The sequence below is a fragment of the Lycorma delicatula genome, chromosome 6, assembly GCF_047948215.1.
Source record: "Lycorma delicatula isolate Av1 chromosome 6, ASM4794821v1, whole genome shotgun sequence".
Lineage (NCBI taxonomy): Eukaryota > Metazoa > Arthropoda > Insecta > Hemiptera > Fulgoridae > Lycorma > Lycorma delicatula.
In genome coordinates, this window is record NC_134460.1 from 140085207 (window position 1) to 140109262 (window position 24056).

Sequence of the window (24056 nt, forward strand, 5' to 3'; positions counted from 1 at the left end):
TTACTTAACTAAATTATTTTAACTTTGATAAAAACAATTCAATTACTACCGCAAAAAAGCAAAAATACATAAAATAGATAAACTACATCAAATCAATATTTTTAATAAAAACAAAATATCAACAAGAAAAAACAATTTTATTTCCATTAGACAAAATTTAAAAGTAAAAGATGCGGGCAACAGTAATGTTGTGAAAGAAAGATTACAATATCATTTGATCATATGCCAAAAAAGACCTACATATGTCACTTTGAAAATAAGCAAGATAGAAAGATAGGCTATTGTTAATTACTTAGCCAAAAACTTAACATTTAAAAATACCCATTCCAAAAAGAAAAAAAATGAGAAACCAAACTGTTTACAAAATAAAAAAATATTATTCTATATAAAAAGTTTTAATTTTTTTAATGTTAAGAAATATGTAAAAATATTTGAGATTGTAAACATGTAATATAAAAATTTTTGTTCGTACTGTAAGATCATAATTAATAGGATTAAATTTGGCGTTAACATCTGGCATTTAAATAAAATTTAATACAACAGTACGTAGTAAAAATTTAACAAACAGAAACATTGTTAAAACAAAGCCAGACCAGTTAATGCCAGATTATTATCAACAAAAAGTACAAATAAAATGAAAAATTCAATTATAACTATTTCCTAGAAATGAAATGAACGGTTTTACATTTAAATTAAATAAATACTTTATTCACATCAAAAAATAATTGTACATCATATAATAGAACATATCAGAAATTTAAGGTATGTTATTCTACAGGTAACATGGAAACTTCATCATTTACCCGGAAGAATCAAGGAAAACCATGCGAATAACTTGATCAAAGCCGTATAACAAAACAAAAAAATTACTTAATAAAAAAGTGGTGCGTTACAATCCATTTTAATATATAAAAATAGTATAAATATATAAAATAAAAGCAAAGAAGATATATTAAGATTAAATAAAATGAAATTAGTCAAAATAAACTAACTTCGAAGGTACTAATTGAAAAACATTGATTAAATATTTATTAGTATAATTAAACGAATATGAAAAAAATTCAGATTTATCTGATTAGGATTATTTTAAAATTTATCTCGTAAAACAGAGGACTGATCTGAAATTTTTTTAGAAAAGCTTTAGAAATTTATTAAAATGTTAAAATGATACATAATAAGATATTTTCTGGTAGGCCAAAACGCTGTATATTGCTCTGATTAAAATTCTTTTAGGAATAAACTATTTTTTTCAAAGCACATTCGTAAATATAAAACCTAGAATTTTTCATGTAAGCCAACGTAATTGAAATTAACAGACACGAAACAGCCCATTTTCAACGAACAGTTCGTTATTGAATTTAATATGTATGTGTGTATGTTTGTGAACAGTTTTTGTCTCGCATTTTGATTTTGGATTCGGATTATGCATCGTTAGAGCATAATGCATGAATTACACAAAAATGCATGAATTGTCGCAATCGGCCGAAATAATTTTAATCAATACGCAATAACGGTATAAGCTATCAAGGTGTCTCGAACGCACTAATGTAAGATTTACTAAAGTAGCATAAAATTGTTATAAATAACTTTGGTAAATCAAGTGTAAGACCTCCAAACTAGCGGAAAAACTAACTTTTTAATAATCTAAAAAATTTAAATGTACCACCAAAACCGCCAAATCACGTGATAAATTATATTAACTCAGCTTATTAATTTCAGTAAAAGTTAGAGATAGTAGCTTTATTACAAATGAATTAATAATTAACAGTAATAAAAATAAAAGAATGTTCGTCCGGGATAGTCTTATTAGACTTTTCATTGGGAACTGGTTAAATAGCTCGTTCTTTTTTTATTTTCAAATAATTAATCGTAAAATGTAAACTGAGATTACAGACTGACTTCCATGGTAATTCTTTTCTTGAAAAAATAATTAAAATTGAATCTGTAAGGTTCACTTAATTTCATATTTTGCGATTTTATCGCTCAGTAATTTATTAAGGCAATTTTGTATAGAAATTTATTTAAATTATGTTGATTACAACTAATATGTAGAATTATAATTTCAATTATTCCTATCAAAAAGGCACCACTTAAAAAAATTATTAAATTGGCCAACCTGTCTACCCGGTAATCAAGTGGATCCTCTCCAGTTTCGAGAGGAATGAGATAAAAGTTATTTTTTTTTTAGTTCAGTTAATAGCTGACGATTTTAATTTATAATACTCATAAAATAAATCAAATGTTTATTGCGTATTTAAGATTGCACATGTTCAATAAAAAGATAAATATAAAAAATTACACATATGTATATAAAAGTACATGTCCTGACTGACCGACTGATTGATTGATTCATCAACGCCAAGTAAAAACTACTGAAGATAAATTGATGAAAATTTCTTCATCAATTTTTGTTACAGTTTAAGTGTACACGAAGAAAGAATTTTTTGAAATTCTAAGTTTAAAAGGTTATAATGGAGTAACAAAGAAATTTACTATTTCTTTAACTTCTCGTTAATAAAGTTTAAGTTTTAATGGGTGTAGTCTTCATGTGAATATCTAAAAATAATTCTAGATTTTTGAAATTCCGAGTTTAAAGGGTTAAAAAGGATTTTGAATTTTTTTTGAAATTCCGTTTTATTTTATTTTTTAATTTCTTTGTAACAATTGTAGATATCAATTTGAATTGTGGTGCGTGTAATTTTCATATAAATATCTTGGAGACCAATTACTAGATTTATGGAAATTCAAACCTTGAAAGAGATGAAAAGAAAGGTAAAAAGTTTGAACAGTGTTTGCAAAATTTTCCCATTTCCGACTATACTTAACGAGATACTCACTAGATTGCGGATTGCAAATACTCTTCAAATAAATATCTAAAACCCATTTTCGGGTTTTCTGAATTTCGATTTTTTAAGGGATTTGACAGTATACAGCGCAGCAGCTCAACCAACAGTCACTCATTCTGTTATGTACGACGCGACTGGCTGCATCTGCCTTCGGTTACTTGACTAAAACACATATAATAAAAGTAATTTTTAAAAAATTTGAAACGAAGTACGGTCACTTCCTAGTAGTGTTTGTGTTTGCAGAGTAACGATAAGAACCGGACAAAATTAATTTTTACCCGTACGAAATACGGGTATCCAGTTACAACTGATATTTTTTAAGATGGAGGCCGATTGTTTTGAAACCCATATTCTTAGTTAAAACATGTACTAACCAAACTGTTGCTGTGAAGGAATTAAACTGACAGTTTTTATAAATTGAACAGGCTTTAATTTTTATTTATTATTATTTTCACAAGCATGAGTTTAATGAACACAGGGGGTTTCCCTGGCTAGTCGGGAAGGGCAACTGAAGCGAGTCCTGACCGGCTCTAAACATCCCCTGATGGGGATCCTATACGGGAAACGCAAGTTTCCCGTACAGACGGGGCGAAGCCGTGACGAGTCTGCTAATAAATAAATAAATATATATATACATACACTTAAAAAACACGATTCAAGAAAATGACAATAAATCATTTTGATTTATTTTCATCTGTCAAATTAAATTTATTTAAACAAAGTTTTGGTAAAAAGCTAAATATTAGGGCATTCTAATTTAGATGGAAAATGATATTCTGATAAGATTTTACGAGTTAGTTTCAGATTATATTACTTAAAAATGGTCATGAATAAATGTTTTCCTTAATCGTAAACAACTTAAATTTAAAGCAATAAAAATACTATTGGGATTGAAAGATTTATACTCATCAAACACCAATCAGTAATCACCAGCAACAACTTATGAGCACGTATAAAATAATCGAATGCACTCTTATCCTCAACAAACCAAACGTATTCGTGACTTGTTTTTAGAAATGTTGAACAAATCACAAAATAATGTGGGCGATAAACAAGCAACTTTACTCGTATAATTTATTTATGCTTTAAAATAAACAAAAAGAGAAAATTATAAGATACACACCAAATCATACTAAAATTGAAATATAATAAAAATTGTGCTATCCTTTTAAAATAAGAACTGGAATAAGACAATGGGATGGATGATCTGTCTAGAATTTTCTTCAATTATGTTTAAGATTAGATCATCAAAGAATGGAGAAAAATACCAAAATATAACAAAGCAGAAACAAGTAGACCGGCATGTAAAAGAGATGAATTGGAAGTAGATCTTTTTTTTTTTGCTTTTCCTAATGAATTTGTCATAACTACATAAAATTTTAAGATAGCCAAAATATAAATAAAAACATTCATTAAACGAAATAACAAAAACACGTTTTCAAATATCCTTTGAAAAACTGAATGTATGACAGGTATAAAAAAATAAGCCGAGAAATTTAGTAAAAAGGTATGATAAATCAAAGTAGTTGTTTAATTTAAATTCAGAGGATAAATATTATAAAACGCTAAATCTGGAAAGCAAATCAAATAGAATGGAATTAACATACCAGTTGGCAAGAATCATTTACAATTAAAAAAAAATCGAATTATATAACGCGAAATTTAGGCACAGTAAAACCTTAATGTTTATGTGCCACAGAAAAAATGCACTAGCAAATAAATCAGAATGGAAAAATTATTTACAAAACGGAAGAAAACTGTTAGACCCATGGTGCTAAGACAACAGAAATATGCTAAGATCAAATGGAGGCTATATCAGAAATTTGAGAATATTGCAGAGCCTATACGTAAAAGGAGATTATACTCCTTAAGACATTCAAAAAAGATGAATGAATACAGACTAACCGAGAAAATATTTAATTACTTCCTAAAACTTAAGAGCAAACCTAAAAGAAATGGAAAAAGGACTAAAAGAACTAGAAGTAAAGGAAAATGAAATATATGATAGAAAAATATTTAGAAAAAAATTAGCTCACAAAAATAGAAAATCTACAAAGTTTCCAGGAAAAACCAAGAGGCACATTTAGAATAAAATGAGAATGAAGTGAGAGAATGAAAAAATATTGGCAAAATATCAAAGCCAAAAAACACAATGCCAAAGTGAAATTATTTTAACATGGTCCGTAGAAAACCCAAACCAAAAAAACTTCTCGTAAATTTATTTAAAAATAATAACCATGAGAACCAAGGGATAACAAGTTACATTGAAAAAATAAATATAATCGAAATTAGTTTTAAAAATTTATTCTATTAACCCTGGCTTAAGGCCTATTTCAAAAGTTGAAATGTAAAGAAATATTTTAAAAACGTACTGTTTACTGTTTTCTTGACAATATGTTTTGTTTATTTAAAAATTTGATTTTACTTTAAAACTTTTGCTTTTGTTTTATTTAAAATATAAGTAGATCTATAAAATACTAACATATGAAAAAGAAGGTTGAAAAAAGGAAAAGAATTTTAAAAACTTCTTTGTGGTTAAGATACCTTGGGATTCGGAAATATGACTTATTTTCCACCAATCTTTTTTAAAAATTCACATGAAAGTTGTTTTGAATATTGGAATTGTACCATTCTGCTCGAAAATCCAATTTCTACTAAAAATCAAGTTTCTACAAAATCACCAAAAAGGTTTTGAATATTGGAATTGCAACATTTTGCTCAAAAATACCAATTTCTACCATGGAATTTTTTCTTCACAAAAAATGTCCGTTTAAATTATCTAGAACAATCTTACTACTGTACACCACCAGCGGAACTTTAAAAATAAATTAAAAAGATTTCTAAATCAGACCATTCAGAATTAATTATTATTCGGTTTTATTATTTATTTATGTGTATTCAAATTCAAATAAAAAATAAATAGAAGATGTTCGAATTGTATGATAACCTCCCCTTTTTTCAAGTCTATTTAAAGTCCCCAGAAATAAATTAATATTTTACCATATTTACCCAGAATTTAACAAATAAAGTAATCATTTTCTCTGTAAGAGATTTAACTCAATTAAAAATTAAGATTTAAAAATCTAGATTCTTTCATTGCCCAAAGAATAATCTTAAACAATAATTACGTAATTATAAAAATAGTTTTGAGATCCAACGATAATTAAGCAGAAATTTCTCAAATCTTATTGAAAGACATGTAAATTAAATCCGCTTTAAAAAATACAAACAGCATAAAAATTTATAAAAATTAAAAACTTGTTAAAAGCAATTCTATATACCTTAAAATTTGTCATAACCAATTGGAGACTAATACATGTAATGTATAATTTGTTTACAGATAGTTTATATTTAATTTCATAAATGTGGCGTTTAAAGAATTAAGTAATTAGATTATAGAACTTTAGAGAGAGCAAATCGATATCGATTTTTGATTGGCTAGGATTATTTATCTCAAATTACTATAAAAAAATTGAACAAATTTTATCAACATCTCATTGGTTGACCGTATTTTATCAGTGTGTATTTTGTAATAAATTTTATCACTACTTTTAAGGCTTTCGTAAGTAAACTGAAATAAAAATTGGAATATCAATAAGATTGTATGAATGAAATTTCATTAATTTTCAATGAAATGAGACTGTCAGTCGGCAGAAGAGGTAGACTTATTAGCTATCCGGTTCTGTAATTTTCTTCCTTCATTACTTAAAATTCGATAAAAATCAACCAAGATTATTGCTATTCTAAAGAGTGATAGAATTCAAGTTGGTTCTTCGTTCATAAAGAATTAACTTTCATACAAAATAAGAATAATTTGAAACAATTTCTTCCTTGTCACAGTCTACTGACAACATCTTTTCTTCGTTATCTCAGCTTAATTTTTATTATACCCCATGAATATGTTAACAAAAAAATTTAATTCTGATAATCAGATACACGTAAGCAGATGATATGCAATAACATAAGGTTTCAATCAAAACGTAAAAATGTTTATAAAAATTAAATGTTAAAAATTTATTTTAAAAGGTTAATTTAAATAGGTAAAACATCAAATGAATAAATATTTTTGCAGCTGAATAATCTATTTTAATAGCAAGAACTTGAAAATTAAATATAAATACACAGTTGTAAAAAACACGATGAACATTGATTTATAAATTTTTTACAGGGAAGTACATATTAAATAACAGTGTTAACTTTCCATTAATGTAACCGAGTATAGTTACTACAAAATAATAGTTCTGTTGGTATGACTAAACAGCCTAAATATAAAACTAGCTAAAACTTTACTACTTTCCAAATTATTCAAAATCCGGTTCTCTATGAATTTATATCATTAAAATACCCGGAACAAAATATCGGAAAATAGACATTATTTCAAAGTTCTTATTTTTATTTATAATTTAACTGCTAAATTAAATATTATTAACGAACATTTACTTTTATTTTCAGGTGTTTATTTTACAAAATATTGTCGAGATCGAGCAAATGAACTGGGTCTTGGAGGATGGGTGAAAAATAGCAAAAAAGGAACCATAGTTGGCAAGTTAAATGGAACAAAACAACGAGTGGAAGAAATGTAAGTATGGCATTCATAAATATAATTTAATTTAAATATACGTGTAATATAAATAGACATCACCAAAAAAAAAAAATTGAGAGAATTTTATATTAATATTCTTTTAAAATATATCTGAACAAGCACAGTTCTTTTCTGTATGGTCAGTATAATAATAAATAACAGGCTGTAATTAAAAATTAAAATTCAGAAAAAAATTATTGAATAAGGTATTATTTATTGGTGGAAATGCAGAAACAATTGTTAATTAATCAAAATCTTTCAAAATGTATTGCAAAATTTTAAACTATTACTAAAATTTAAAACTACTACTAAGTTACTTCACAACAAAATTGTAATACTGACACAGTACCTACTTAAAACTAAAAAATCATTTTTAATTAAAGTGACAGCATTATTTAATGTATCCTTCTTCAATTAAAATTACATTAATATTAATAAATATATAATTCATATTTAAATATATGTATATTATATTTATCCCTTTAAAATTCTAAGTTTACTTATTGCTTAATAACATCAAGTAAATGTATGATTTAAAGATAATTAAAAACAAAAATATCGAGGGATATGTTTACCACTTCAGATACTATTATAAAATGAATGACTTCAGTAAAAATATTCATTTTATATCAGTAAATGAAATGACATACTGCATTTTAACTATATATAACGTATACGTTCTAACGGAGGAGACTTCGGGGAAAGCGCTTAACATAAAGTAAAAAATATTCCGCAATAAGTGAACTAAGAATTTTATTTTTGTAAATATAATTGTACTCTGTGCTGCTAGGTTGCAATTTGTCAAAAAAAAAAAAAAAAAAAATATATATATATATATATATATAATGTTTCTAAAATGACGGGCTGGCTATAATTTTTGGGATTCTACTTGTAAAACTAAGCAAAAAATATCCTAGGAAAAATGTCAATTCTTCGTTCTGGCTCTGTCCGCCATTCTGTTATTTTTATATAAAAATGTATATCTCAAGTACGGAGAGAACAATCACATTAATGTTTGGTAAGCGTCTTGGAAACAAAATTTTAAAATTAGCAAAACATCAGGACTTCGAAAATTACAAAATGGCGGTCATTTTTATTTTTCAGTCTGTTATATTTCCATACATATTATTAGTTTTATCAAAATGTATGTTATTGCTAAAATATTAAGCCTTTTATTTTGAAAAAAATATTTTATTTTTTAAATCTGTTAACCTGAGTCAGCCGAGTTATGAAAGAAAATTGAAGTAATTTTGTATGTTTTCACGTCCACCACTTTACCTTCAATTCGATTAAATATTAATTGTTTTTATTTATTGTAAATCAGTACCAAATTAAGTAATAATTTTCTCACAATAATAGACTTAATAATAAAATAACTACCTGTAATAATCTTACGTAAACAGTTACTTTACAGTTACTTTAAATTAAGAGTTATGAGATGTTCAAAGTATTCACCATTAGAAATTACCTAAGCCTCCAGACTTTTTCGAAGAGATTGTCTTAACCATTAAAAAATTCCGGAGTATTCCTATGAAATCAATTTTGGATCCTTTGTTGAAAATCCTTAATGTTGAGTACTGGATTTGAATAAACAATTTTCAAATGGGCCCACAGGTAGAAGTAAAGAGGGTTTAAGTCAGATGATCGGGTAGACCAGGGTACTGGCCCTTCGCGGCCTATCCATTTTTCATGGAAAGTTTCATGCAGGAAATCAAATACAAACTGACTGAAATGTACTGGAGCTCTATCGTGATAAAACCACGTATTTCCCTCTTAATTTTAGAGGTAGCTCAAGATTTTCGGTCAAATGAGCAAAATAATTTTCTCCATTTAAACCATTTGTTAGAATGGCAGGATTCAAAGGACAGTCATTAAAAATACCTGCCCATACGTTCAAAGAAAATCTTTGTTGACGGCTACTTTCGAAGGTAACATGAGGATTCTCTTCGCTCCAGATATTCTAATTGTGATAGTTTTGAACACCATTCCTGTTGAAAGAAGCTTCATCTGTGAACAGAATCCTTGCCGAAAATAAAGGGTTAAATTAATTAATGTCAATTAATGTTCTTCTAAACCAGTTACAGAAAGCCAATCTACGTGGAAAATCATCGGCAGTTAGCCCCTGTGCACGCTGCAGATGATAAGGCTAAAGACAGTACCGTTTAAAATCTGCCACACAGTCACGTGGCTTACACCTTCTTGTATAGTTAGTTGCACAAACAAAGCAATGCCACAATTGTTTGTTTGGATAAAACGTACGTTTTAAGTTCACATTGTTCGACAAAGTCATGGTCTGAAGGTACTGTTGAGGGACTTCATGTGCAGATTAGTAAAGGTGACCGTTTAATAGTAATTCATGCTGGAGGAGAAATCGGTTTTATTCCGAACGCATTACTAACTTGGAAAGCCAGTTCCAAAAGTGACCACTACCATGACAACATGAATACGTACAATTTCATGAAATGGGCGCGTGGAAAATTGATTCCATATCTTCCACCAATGTGAGTAGTTGTTGATAACGCCCTTTATCACAATACAGGTATTGATTAAAGCTCCAAATTCTAACTCCAGAAGAAAAAATACGACCGATTGGCTGGAGTAAGCCGTATAGTTCAAAAATGCTGAAACCGCAGTTATATGAATTACACTAAAGTTACATAAAACTAAAGTACAAAAATATCAATTGGATGAAGTTTTGAAAAAACGTGGTCATCGTGTTCTTAACTCCCACCATACCAACCTGATTTGAATCCGATCGATATAGTATGGTCAGTCGTAAAAAGACATGTGGCGAGACATAAAAGAACATTTTCTTTCGCAAATGTTGAAAGATTAACTACGGAGAAAAGTAATTCGATGAATGAAGGTAACTTGAAACCCTATTGCGAAAAAGTAAAAAATATTGAAAAAGAGTATGAAAAACTGGAACCACTGATAGATGAAATGACAGAACATTATATATTAAAAGTAAACAATATATTAAAGTATATCAAAAGTAAACAATGACTTTATATTACTTTAAAATCATATGGCTTTATTTTTAAATAATTTGCATTGCATTTTTACATTGTTAACATGACTAGCAGTAATAGTCGCCGTGTAAAAATTATTCAAAAGTGAAAAATTAATATCAATTGTTTTATTATTATTATTATTTAATATTAAATTTTATTATGAGAAAATTATTACTTAATTTGATACTAATTTACAATACTAGAATTAACAATAAATAAAAACAATGAGTATTTATTTAATCGTATTGAACGTAAAGTGGAGGACGTCAAAGCAGACACAATACAACATCAATTTTCTGCCATAACTCGGTTATTTGTAAAAAAATTTTACAAAATAAAATGTAATTTTGTTCAAAATAAAACACTTAATATTTTGGCAACATACGTTTTGATAAAACTAATATTTATGGAGGTATAACGGATTGGAAAATAAACAATGATTTGTTGCTAATTTTGCAACTTTTTTACAAAGACGCTTACCAAATGTGATACCTCTATCCAAACATGATATAAATTTTTACATAAAAATAACAAATTGGCGGACAGGGTAGAACGGAAGAGAAATTGCCATTATTCCTAAGGATATTTTTTGTTTACAAGTAGAATTCGAAAAAGTATAGCCAGCCCACCATTTTAAAAAACCTCTGTATAAGGTGAATTTTGGAGGGTACATTAGTTTTATAATCTAGGCACCCACTAAGGAAGGATTTTGGAAAAAAACTTTCTATAAGAGCGAGAGTGAAAAGGAGGGTAATTTTTTTTAATGAAAATTCTATATTTCAGGAACCCAATGTATTACACTACCGTGAAGATTGATATGTAAATTTTTCTTAACATAAACATAACGACATACGATTCGTTATTTTTCAAAAATCCAATTTAGAGGGCAAAGAATCGACCAGAATTCTGTTTACAAAATTTAAATCTCACAGTATGTAGGAATAATAAATAATTATATTGACGACTCCGGGTCACTTTCTCCATCGTTCAAATACGATGTGGAATATTGTTACTTCGACACCCAACTTTTTCTGCGTGAATACGAGTTTTATTTTATTGTTTGCTTTGTTTTTTCGTTTGATAATGTTCTCAATGCTATTGGCCGGGGATTTCAGGCAAACTCTGCTTGTAATGCCATGAGAAACGCGAATTGTTTAAGTAAAAGTATACATGCAACTTTCTTGCTTATAATTATTTGTAAAAAAAAAACTGTTCAAAAAATACACGAGAGTTTATTTGGTAGGTGTGTCTGCAGGCCAGTTCTATGACCTGTTTCTTAAAACTGGAGTGCCCGTATTTGACATTGAAATTGCTATTCCTTCGGATCTAGATGCATTTTTTAAGATCGTTATAATTCTTAAAAAAATAATTTTTCCTTAATTTCCCTTCATAAACTCTTAAAAAAAACAACGCAAAATTTCAGCCTTCTAGCTCTTCCAAGAGATGAGTGGATTTGTGATGAGTAATTTAGGGAAGAATCCAAACTAATATTTTGGTAGAAGGGGATTCAAAAATAAAAAAAAATAAAAAATTATTATTCGTGTATCAGAACAGTTTTATTTATATTTAAAATAAGTCTAGTCCTAAAAAAAGCGCCGCCTGAATAGAGAAAACGCAGAAATTAAAAAACTTACATTTGATAAAAATTAGGAAAACTGTATAATACCTCATTTTTTTTTTGGAAATTTCTTCCGAAAAGAATTTGAAAATCGTATTAATATTAAGCTTTATTAGCAAAATTATAATTACGCTATAACAAATGAATATTATTTAACAATTATGGCAAAAAAAATCTTCAAATAGTTTATTTTGGCAATGAAGTTCATTTCAAAAATATTCATTTAAAGTTATACTAAAAGATAATATAATATAGGACAATCGGAGAAATTTTCTTCTTAAAAGAGGTGAAAAATGATCACAATCGGTCCATTTTATCATAAGTAAAAAGCTTGAGCGCACATTAAAAGTTACATGACGGGTATTATTTAAATTTGCATGAGGAATTGAGAACCTGATCCTCTTTTTGAAGTCTGTTAAAACATATAAGCTATTATTTCGTGTTTATTTCCCAAGATAATAATAATATTTACAAGTTACTCAGTTTCTTGGGCAATAAACAATGAAATTTTACGTAATAGATAAAAATAACTGATAAACTCCCCCCCCCCCAAAAAAAAGAAAAGAAATAACAGTTTTGTGAAATCTTTATTTGCTGTCAACATTTCTTTATTTTTTTAATTATTTACAATAAATAATTTTTTTAAACGTTTACTTTTTTTGTGTTAATAGTTTTTATGAAACAATTTAATCATATCTGGTGAATTACGAATACTTTTAATGGGAACTATTGTCGTTTATATTTGTATTATTGTTCTCGAGTTATGGATTAGTAAAAATAAATCAACGTCAAAAATGTTCATTATTTCAATGAGATCGTCTTTTATAACGATGGATAAAATAAAAATAACAAACCGAATTCAATTAAATTTTTAATTTCTAAAGATAAATGTATGTAAGCATCAGAAAATTCATTAAAAAAGGAAACTTATCTGTCAATATTATGATCTACATTAAATTAACTAAAGGATTCCACTTAATAAATAGTAAAATTTAAAAACATTATTTTCTTATTAAATTATTTTAAAAGTAAATACTGTAATTACAAGTGTTTTAGATTATAACGTTCATAAAAGTAGGCCGAAATTCAATCAAGATTACTTTGGATTTGCGTACTATTCTGTTTAACATTTCTATCTAAAAACATACCAAATTAGTTACATTCTTTGTAGATTTTTATGTAAATGTGTATATATATATATATATATATATATATAGCTCACATTGTCCGTGTCTAGACGGATTAGGCATGCTCTGCCTCCAGGGAAGCTTGGCGATTTGCCACTCCATCAACTCTCATCCAGTCTGTATCTGCCGATCTCTGTTCTCACTCACTCAATCGTCTGTGCTATGCATTTCTCTTTTTTGCACCAATCCAGTGCACATCAGTTATCCGGAGGGCATCTATTATTATCACTAATTTATCTTCTTTGAGTTAAAACAGATTTAGGTATAATACTAATTCTACTGCCCGAAAAATAAAACAGATCACCAAGTTTAATTATAGAGCAGCCAAAAAAAGTTAATTATCTGTAAGTTTATTAACGAAAAATAGTATTTGTCCACATAGTTTCGCAGATGAATAAATCAACAACAAAATCTGTTCTTGGCATCTTATAAGTTATTACTTTCTTGCACGAAGTAAAGGAGTATTTTGATAGAATTTTTGAAAAATTTCGGTTTACAGATTTCAACGGAAATATCCATTTTGACCATCCCTGAATCCATTTTTACTAGTTTCGGCGTGACATCTGTACGTATGATGTACGTATCATACATAACTAAGAAACGATTAGCCATAGGATGTTCAAATTTTAGATTTAGGACTATTGTAACATCTAGTTGTGCACCTCCCCTTTTGATTGCAGTCGACTGAACTAAAAGTATCCAAAAAGCCGAAAAGCCCCAAAAAATCTAAATTTTGGACTTTTTCTTAACTCCAGTAATAAGCCCTCATTGAGAGCTTTTCAACGATATATCATTAGTGGTACTTATTTTCATTTGTTCCAGAGTTATAGCCAAATAAAATTTTAATAATGAAATATCTGGATCTTACGTATGGGAGGGCACATCGGCTCGAATCCGAATTCATTTTATTTTTTTTTAACTTTTTTTTTATTTTAAATATATTGATTAATTAATAATTATTAACATCTGATTGTAAAAGAAAAATTACACAATAAATAATCAATAACAAAAAAATATATATATGAAAAAATATCAGAGTTATTAACAATTAAAATTTTATGTATTTTCATTTAAAAAAAATGTGTATATGTAATCTAATAGGCGTACAAGGAAGTCATGTGGTGTCCACAATAGATTTGTTTTTTAAAATGAGTAATTAACAAACAGGATATTAAACGTTAAACAAAAACCCTACTAGATAGGAATCTCTCATAAAGCTTGTAATAAATTTATTTTCTACTACTTCGAAACCGTTTTAGTTGATTTTCTAGATCATGTCAACAGATCTATCTAATTAAATACGTAAAAATACTTCCATTACGAAACAAAAAAGAAACCATATTATTTCTAATGACGGGATTTCTCTAACCCGTAAAAGGCTGTAGAAAGGCCTAATGTAATTAATATTTTACCATTATTTATGAGATTGGACTGTACAGATCGGCTGGTTTGAAAAAACCGCTGGAAAGCACTTTTTATAAAATGCTTGCATGCCTCTCCGGGCACACAGTCTTCAGTACGATCCGTATAACATTATAAATACATTTTATATACTGCACAACTACATACACGCATTACTATCACTAACACAAGTTAAATTAAAACAAATAGAATAGTTTATGAAATAGCTATACATAAATACGTAAATTAGTATTCGAAAAATAAACTACAAACATCTGATATTTCGTAAAATATTTCTACTTTGAAAATAAAATTTAACTCCATTCAATAAAATATAAAATTTATTTCTTTACTAAAATAACAGTTACCCAATTACAGCTACTTATTTTTAAATAACAAATAAGTGTTTTAGCGTATGAAAAGTTATAACGATACTCCTGAAATTATTCCTGGAGAATTATAATAGTACAAACCTGAATATTTTATTAAAAATCTGATGTGGACACCACATGACTTCCTTGTAAGTCAATTAAATTACATATACACATTTTTTGCTGCACTTCATTTAAACTTATTTATTTGAAAGTGAGATACGATCCTCCAATTCTAGTGGATCAATTCAAGTCGACAGTTACACAATTGCTGAAACTAGAGAACGTGTACACAAATTAAGATCAGAAGAATTATATCAAACCAAGGAGCGATTAAATAATTGGCAACAAAAAACAAACGAAATTATGATCATCTAAGACTTAGGAAGAATATTGTCCAACAATATCGGAGAACTAAAAGATACTAATAAGATAATGAACTGAAGAAAACGTTTTTGTAATTTATTAAAGATCGGACATGCATGCCTCAGTGTATATGTTGTTCTTGTGAGGGTCTATTTTTCAGTCACTCTGTAGTTAACATTAATGTAGATAAACAGAAATTCCAGAATAATTAAATAAAATTAAACTAGAAAATCCAAAAATAGTTCGATTCTAAATTATAATTTTCAATTAGTAATTAATAATCAGATGTTTCACCAAATCTATTACATGCACACTTATGTAATGCTTTTAAATTACATATACACATTTTTAAAAATATATAAAATTTTATTTCACTAATAACTTCTGATTTTTTCATATTTTTTTATTGTTATTATTGAATTTATTATTTATTTAAAAACTTTTTTTTACAATTACGGGTTAATAATTATTAATAAATCAATATATTTAAGTTAAAAAAAAGAGGAGATGAAGCAGGATTCGAACCGACGTGCCTTCCCTTGTAAGATACAAATATTTCATTAATTAAAATTTTATTTGGGTATAACTCTGGAATGAAAATAAGTACTACTTATGATATATCATTGAAAAGCTTTTAATGAGGGCTTATTAGTGTACTTAAAAAAAGTCGAAAATCCAGATTTTTGGGGGATTCTGGGCTTTTTTGGACACTTTTGGTTCAGTCGATTCAATCAAAAGGGGAGGTGCACAACTAGATGTCATAACAGTTCTAAATCCAAAATTTCAGCATCCTACGGGTAATCGTTTTTGAGTTATGCGAGATACGTACAGGCGTCACGCCGAAACTAGTAAAAATGGATAGAGGGATGGTCAAAATGGATATTTCCGCTGAAATCTGAAAACCGATATTTTTCGCGATCACAATACTTCCTTTACTTTGTACAAGGAAGTAAAAATGTACATGGAAAATTTATTGGTTTAATGTAATCGCTAAACTAAGTTTCTTACAAACGTCTTAAAAGTAAAATTATTGAAAGGCGGTCCAAAAAGTAAGTTTCTATTGATCACCTAAGTTAAACAATAGATTTTATTTATTACAGTTTTCCTTAAGAAACTGATTACTCCAAATTGGTTTTTGTGTAAGATTATAATATTCTATTTTTATTGTTTAATTTTTTCAATTTGTAATTGCTTATTGTTAAGAATTAATCTTCCTCTCTACTTTAATTTTAATCACATTTAAGGGGGGAGGAATCATAATTTGTAAACTAATTATAAAAAAAAAGAAAACCCACTAACTTGCCACTTAACTACTTAATTATATCCTCGATTACACATTGAACGATCTACCTGTACAATGCAAACTGTTATAAACGACCACTTACGTATAATAAAACACGTGTTACGATCGTTCCACAGCGTTATAAATAATAATTATACACAAATTTATATATATATATATATATATATATATATATATATACACACACATATAAAGAAATTTTATTGTCGAGAAATGATAAAATATACATTAATTCACTGCTTGGATTTCCAATAATTTTGTTATAAAAAAAAACTTTGTAAAAATAATTTAATTAAAAAATCTTTTTCAAAAAAGAAAAAACAATCTAATATTTTCGATCTACTCGTTTTTATTATTATTCTTTTATTAAGAATTCTTAATCCATTGTATAAAAAAATTCTAAAAAATTACCACACTCCTGTCGTGAATATTTTATGGAAGTGGGTACAGGCCACTCAATTTTCCGCACAGGAACAAAATGTTCGAATTAAAAAGGAGGAGGTTTTTAATCAATGGATATGTTTTTTTATACACATATTTTATTTTTTTATTAATTCCTTACTCTTCAGCATATAGAACGATTTCAGTAATTTTTTCTAGATTAAATTCCACTGCACATCCTGATGTAAATCTTTTAAATAAAGATTTTATCGCCTAGACACACACACACACACACACACACACACACACACACACACACACACACACACACACACGCGCGATCTAAAAAATTAAGAAATTTAGTTCGAAATCTTAGGTTAAAAAAAACGTACATATTGTCAAATTTTAGCCGAATTAAATCCTTCGTATTCCAGTACCGCTAGAGTTAGTAACTTTTATTTTTATATTTTTAGATCGGAAGAAAATTGATTTTTATCAATTTTTCTGCTCTTTGCCTTTATTTTTAGCATTTGCGGATTAGAAGAAATTTTTTAAGGAAATTTTTTGCTCTTTATTTAGTTTTATATTTTTTTCTAGATGGGACGGCAATTTCTTTTAACCAAATAAATTGTTGGTTTAGATCTAAACCTAAACCTGGATATTCAATAGTAACCAAGCTATTAAATACCGCTATGGATAGTAGAAGGTAAATTTAAAATATCTACTCAAATGGTCGAACCGTTTTTTTTACATATCGCTATGATATATAAACATCCAGCCAAAATTAAAGAAAATTTTTAAATCATCAGGCTAGGAGTTAAAGCGTATAAGGTTCCTTTCTCGTTGACGGAATATCATGATAATATAAACTGACTTTTCTCTTTTTTGTAAGTTTATATTGTTTTTTTAGGAGTAAACCATTTATTTTTAAATTAGAATAATATTTTTAATGCATCGAAATTTTGAATTTTTTTCTTCTTAAACATCGGGCTACAAGTTTCAATTTTACCATCGACGGCATTAACACGTTCAAAAATGTCTGACTCCTACACTGTAATGCAGATCATCTTCGTTCATGACAACAGTGCAAATATTTGTAATGAATTAAGTCTTTCGAAAATCGCGAAATGAAATCATTATACCTAATAACTAGATTATCTCTAGATAAATCTTGTATTTTTATATCAACGTTTCGTTCTTCAATAATGTAACTCAATTTTCATCAAGAAATTGTATTACTTAAGTTCCAATCAAATCAAAATTAGATAGGTAATACAAATTACGTTGTTTTAATGAGTTAACCGGAAAATATCTATCATTATATGGTTTGTAACCAAACAATCGGCTGAAATGTAACGATTGTTTCAATCAGATATAGATTATTTTTACTGTATATTTCTAACACATATATTTCAACGAAACATAAATAAAATAAGAAATCAAGCACTAACTTTCTTTTAAACGAGGAAATTAGATTAACACTATTAAATCTTACTGAAGATTACATTAGGATAATCTAATGTAACAGATAATCTAACATTTCAACAAATCAGTGTTAATTATCAGTGATCACGTAAGGTAACGTATACGCAAACGAAAGCACAAAAAGTACAGTAAGTCAAAGAAATATATTGATAGTTCTGCCAAGTATTGTTGGCACACTACTAATAAAGCAAAACGTCAAGTTGGTAGCTCCTCAGCTACTAGGTTTTGCTAGTATTAGCTTTATACGAACCCACAAAATATATACACACACACACACACACACACACACACACACACGTGCACGCGCGACATACAGGACATAACGGATTTATCTGGCCAGGCCTCATTTAAATTTACACGCTGCTTATACAAATAATCTTCACTTCAAGTCTTTCAAACATTAATAATTAAATTATCAATAGCAACAATAAATATAAATATTACAATCAGTTTTTATAACATATAAATCGAGATATTTCCTCAAGTCACTGGTAGTCAAGTAAAGATAATTTACTGCAAAAATTTTACATTGACGATCAGGTACTTATAATTATTTAAATGTATTTAATAATAAGACTAAACTCTTAATAATTTAATAAAAATCAGAATGACAGTATCGCCTGAAGAACGGTACACCAGATTTTTAGTGGCTGGTTTTTTCTAATATATATTTTTCCCTGTGATTGTAAGACAAACATCAATAACAAATAATATTCGTAATTATTTAAAATTACGGTTTTAAATACTTTCCTTGTACTCTCTACGAATTGAACATAAATTCCAAATGATTGGGCTTTTCAACACGGTTATTGTTTATTGTTACTGAAATGTACATTACTCAACGAAGTTGAAAATTTTCAGTACCTATTGATTTGATATTATTTAAAATCCTAAAATTGCATTTGCGTCACTAAATACAATTTTCTCTTTCAATAAAATAACAGTGACAAAACAGAATGCTTTTCCGTTTATAACAAACTGCTCTACAATCATTTTTCAACCTTGTTATATTTTATTAGTTCGTTTCTAATCATTTCCCACATAAATTCAACGTCTAAATACGATAAAGAGATTTCCAGAGATTAAAAAGAGAATTATTTAACACTAAACAAAGCAAGACAACAATGATATCGGCTGTTACAAAATAATAATTACTCACATTTTATTGCCGCCAAACTTGATAACTGTCTTCTACAAATGCCCACCTCAATTCAGCTCCCCATGACAATTCTATTTAAAAAAGTGGTTAAAAATTTTTATATTTCCGAACAACCGACAATCTAATATTGGCGTTACAATTTTTTCGATTTCTAGTGCCTAACCTCAATTATTCATGAATGTAATTCCAAAATCGGCCGACAGAGACGTCGGTGGACACAAAGTTAGGTCCAACATATTTTTAATACGATACACGTTATCGAAAAGGAGAAATGAACCTTTTTCTTCATTATTTATAAAAATTCTACCTGTCTCGTAACAAATTACCTACTTTTAAAAAATAATGATAAAAGAAAACCAGAAATAACATTAAAATAAAAATACTGAAAAAAAGTCAAACTAAAACATGTTTACACAAATTTTTAAATAAGATTCTTAGAAAAATACTAGCAAGATAATGTAGGTGAAACATTCCAAAACGCAGAAAAAAAAGTGTCAAAATAAACATTCTGGAACAAATCTTCCGTAAATAAATGAAACCATATGTTACTACCACCCCAAGTCCATAAAACTTTATTTGCTAAAGTAATATTTATATCTTGTCTCATAGACACTGTAATGCATTAAAACACACAAATATTTTATTAATAAAAACCAGATTAAAAAATGGCTCTGATATTTTCAGATTTTTTTGAAACTATACAGATCTCTTTCATCAGTATTGTTACTGGGGACGGAATAGTCAGTTGTAGTCTTGCTTAACAAATTAAAATATAAGGAAATCCCTTTATCATAATAAATTGTAGTATATTTGCATTGAACTGTATTAGAAAGCTCACCTTCACCGAAGCAGCAGATTAACCTACCTCCCACCGGATTGGGTTTTTAATACTAACCAGCTGGTTTTTTACACTAGCTATAAAACAAGATTCCTTGCAGAGTACTGAAAATACAACCATATCCATCAAACCACACAAATACCAGAGATATAATGATTCAAAGAGTTCCCAATATCCATATAAAGTCCATTGGTTATCTAGTAAAAAACCAGGGTAGGAAAATGGAGGATGATAATGAAAGGTAGCATGGGAATGAAATAAAAAACGAATAAAAGTACAATACCTTAGCTACAAAACGTAGTATTTATTTTTCAATATAATCCCCGTTTACATTATACACTTTTCCCAGCGTGTGACAAGTTTTTGCATTCCGTCACTGAAAAATTCCGGCGGTCTTTCTCGGATCCAAGTGGCCATAGCTTCCTTCACCTCATCGTCGGTGGTGTAGTGATTACCTTATAGATTCTTGATATGAGGGAAAAAGTGGAAGTAGACGGAGCAAAATTCGGCGAGTATGGCGCATGCGGAATAGGCTCTAACTTCAGTTTGCGGAGAGTCATCAGAGAGTTTGCGCGGTAACCCAATTGCTCGATAAAATGGCCTAATCGTTCTTTAAATATGCTGAAAGAAACTGAATAGCGATGCGTTGCTGGGTGATTCGCCGGTCACTTTGAAGCAAATCGTCCACCTCCTTTCGATGTTTCTCGTCAATCACAGAAATTGGTCGTCCGCTGCGAGATGCGTCCTCAATTGTCGCTTTACCAGCTTCACATTCGCGAAATTTCAACGCCCAACTATTCACATACTCCTGTCAACAGTTTCACTACCGTAAACCGCTTTTAAACAATGAAAAATATTCGTAGGATTCACATTTTCTGCTGTTAAAAATTCGATCATTCCGCTCAATTTTAAACGTGTTGACATGTTGGCTGTACTCGACTCCATTTTAACTGTTACTCAAAGCAAATCAGTAAACGGATTTCAGTGCATTACTGCAGGTTTGTAGTGGAGGATTTTAGTTATCATGCTGTCACGCTCGACTCGATGATACATTTTTTCTCCGTGTAGCATGCTATTGTGCAAAATTTATCAAACCAACCTCGTTTATATACTTGAATAGTGCTTTGGACAGTGCCAAATAAAGTAATAAACAGGGAGCTAGAGTCCATTACAGATACTATACATAAAAAGACGATCTCTTTCTTTGGGCCTCTCATGAGCACGCCAGAAACCAGATTAATAAAAATTGTAGAGAAGCTTTTGAAACAGAAACAAAAAGTAGAATGGATCAAGAAAATAAGAAAGGATATGGAGGAATAATTCTGAAAGATTTACAAAACAAGGCAGTAAACATCAAGAAACTACAGCCCAAGAGAATAAGATTTCGGCCAAAAACAGACAAATGACACACAATGAAAAGGATATTTACGGAAGAGTAAAGAACAAAGAGATCAGAACAAATAAATTGGTAAAATTCAAAAGAAAATTGGGAAATCTGAAAGATCAGAAAAGTGCGCTCCTTAAATTAGATGACCAAACACAGATTGACTTAAGTGGTCCAATGACGCCGTAAAATTAAAATAATAATAATATACTTTACACCCATTAACGTAACCTACATACTTATTGAACTCAATTCTTTACTGTATTCATCAGCTTAACATATGTGAGAATAAAACATGTTTTTCTGGGTAGGATGATGAGTTGAGAATAAATGTATTACTTGTGGGTTTTTTATTTATATTTTGAATACAAGCTTGTTAACCACTTTAGAGACTGTTACCTTCCTTACTACTTTTTGTACTGAAAGATAAATTTTATAGTGTACAAAAAACTCCTAGTCAGAATGGGATCTAAATTCCAAAAATCTTCCCAATTAAATCAAAGACTACCACTCCACAACAGAATATTAACAATTTGAGAGATTTGCTGTATGCATATTCTGCAGAATAAGATCATACAAGACCATGCAAAATTAGGATCATACATAAATGAAACCGCATGTACCTCATTTGCTTTCAAGTGGTAGCTCTACATACTACCCCTATTTCTCTTCATCATGAGATGGAACATTTGGTTCAAGAAATTAAATATCAGGATTACATTTACAGGGTAAAGGAGGAGTATTTACTCCCAAATGAAAATATTATTATTCCAAAAATAAAAGACAAGTTTTATTTACTACTGCAACTAGTAATTTAAAATTTCTTTTCATTAAAGTTCCTGTTATAATAATAGATATTATTTCAATATTTTAATATTTTCAGCATTTTAATTAAAAGAAAATAAAATATGATTTATTATAAAACAAGGCATTATTCTTGAAAATAATTAAATTAAAAACATAATTTTTTTAATGGATTCCTACAGATACTGTTAATTTCCCCATCCTAATCACCATAAAACCAGTCTTCTTCACAGAGCTGCCTATCCTTCATGATGATCTCAACCCCTTTCCTCCATTTCAACCATGGTATCTTTTCTTTTCTAGCTACCAAATTACATGAAAGCAATTTCTTTCGCCACCTGTCATCGGTCATCCTCTAAGTACACCCATCATAAACCAGTTACCAAAAATCATTGCCTACATCTCAAATTTTAACACACAAAGCTAACACTGCAGTCTCTGTAGTTCAGCCCATTCACACAGTCTGTGACACCCAGTAGTTTAACCAATCACTATACTCACACAGTTCTGCAATATTGTAACATGTACACAATCTTCACATTTATTTTTATATCCTGGATAAGATTACCTCCAAGCATTATCATTAAATTATGGAAATCATTGTAAACACAACATACTGAAAATCAGAATGAGGATTATTGTCATAAATGAACCTTGATAATAAAAATTATTAATAAACCTCGAAGTGAATGAATAAACCTTCAAGAGAAGGAAATGTAAATTTCAGAAATTTCACCAAAAGTTTCATCAGATCATTAAGATTCAGATACATCGCATTGAGTGTAAAATAAATTTGGTCCTGACTCACAAAAGGAAAAGAGTCATGAACTCATTATAGGCATTCTAAAAAATGTCAGAACTTATGAAATTAAAAGTTATGTAGAATCTTCCCTGCGGAAATAAGTAAGCTATTTTCTTAATTAAATCTCACTTATTATCAGTATACTTAGTTTTTCTTGAATTAATCATTCATTTTCAAATCCTTTTAAACTTAATCTATGCCCTTTCATTAATTAGTACCTTCACAGTCCAGTAGAACGGCCTACTACAATACAAACACGTATCGCATCTGTCATATAAAGTTACATTAAACTGATGAATCCTGATTCATCCAGTCTCCCTTCACTAATAGTAATATTTGCAGTCAGCTGGTTGGGCAAATGAGCAGTTATGTAACACTATTACATAAAACACTGAATGAATGGCATGGATGCATTAAACAAAATTAAATTCTATATAATGGATGAAACTGTCCTTAAATTTATATTTATTTCACACTGGTAAATACAGGCTTACACCTAACTACAAATACCTACC

The 24056-nt window shown here is 28.6% G+C and overlaps 1 protein-coding gene and 1 long non-coding RNA gene across 2 annotated transcripts in view; one reads left to right on the top strand and one right to left on the bottom strand.

Annotated features, from left to right (window-relative positions):
- Nucleotides 1-20001, bottom strand: part of LOC142326293 (uncharacterized) — a 170519-nt gene extending 150518 nt beyond the window's left edge. The window contains exon 1 of the long non-coding RNA XR_012756752.1: nt 19714-20001. This is a non-coding gene — a long non-coding RNA (uncharacterized LOC142326293). The remainder of the gene's footprint in view (nt 1-19713) is intronic.
- Nucleotides 1-24056, top strand: part of LOC142326292 (acylphosphatase-2) — a 39293-nt gene that overhangs the window by 14511 nt on the left and 726 nt on the right. Inside the window, exon 2 of the mRNA XM_075368661.1 lies at nt 7299-7425. Coding sequence (XP_075224776.1) covers nt 7299-7425 — 127 coding nt within the window. The remainder of the gene's footprint in view (nt 1-7298; nt 7426-24056) is intronic.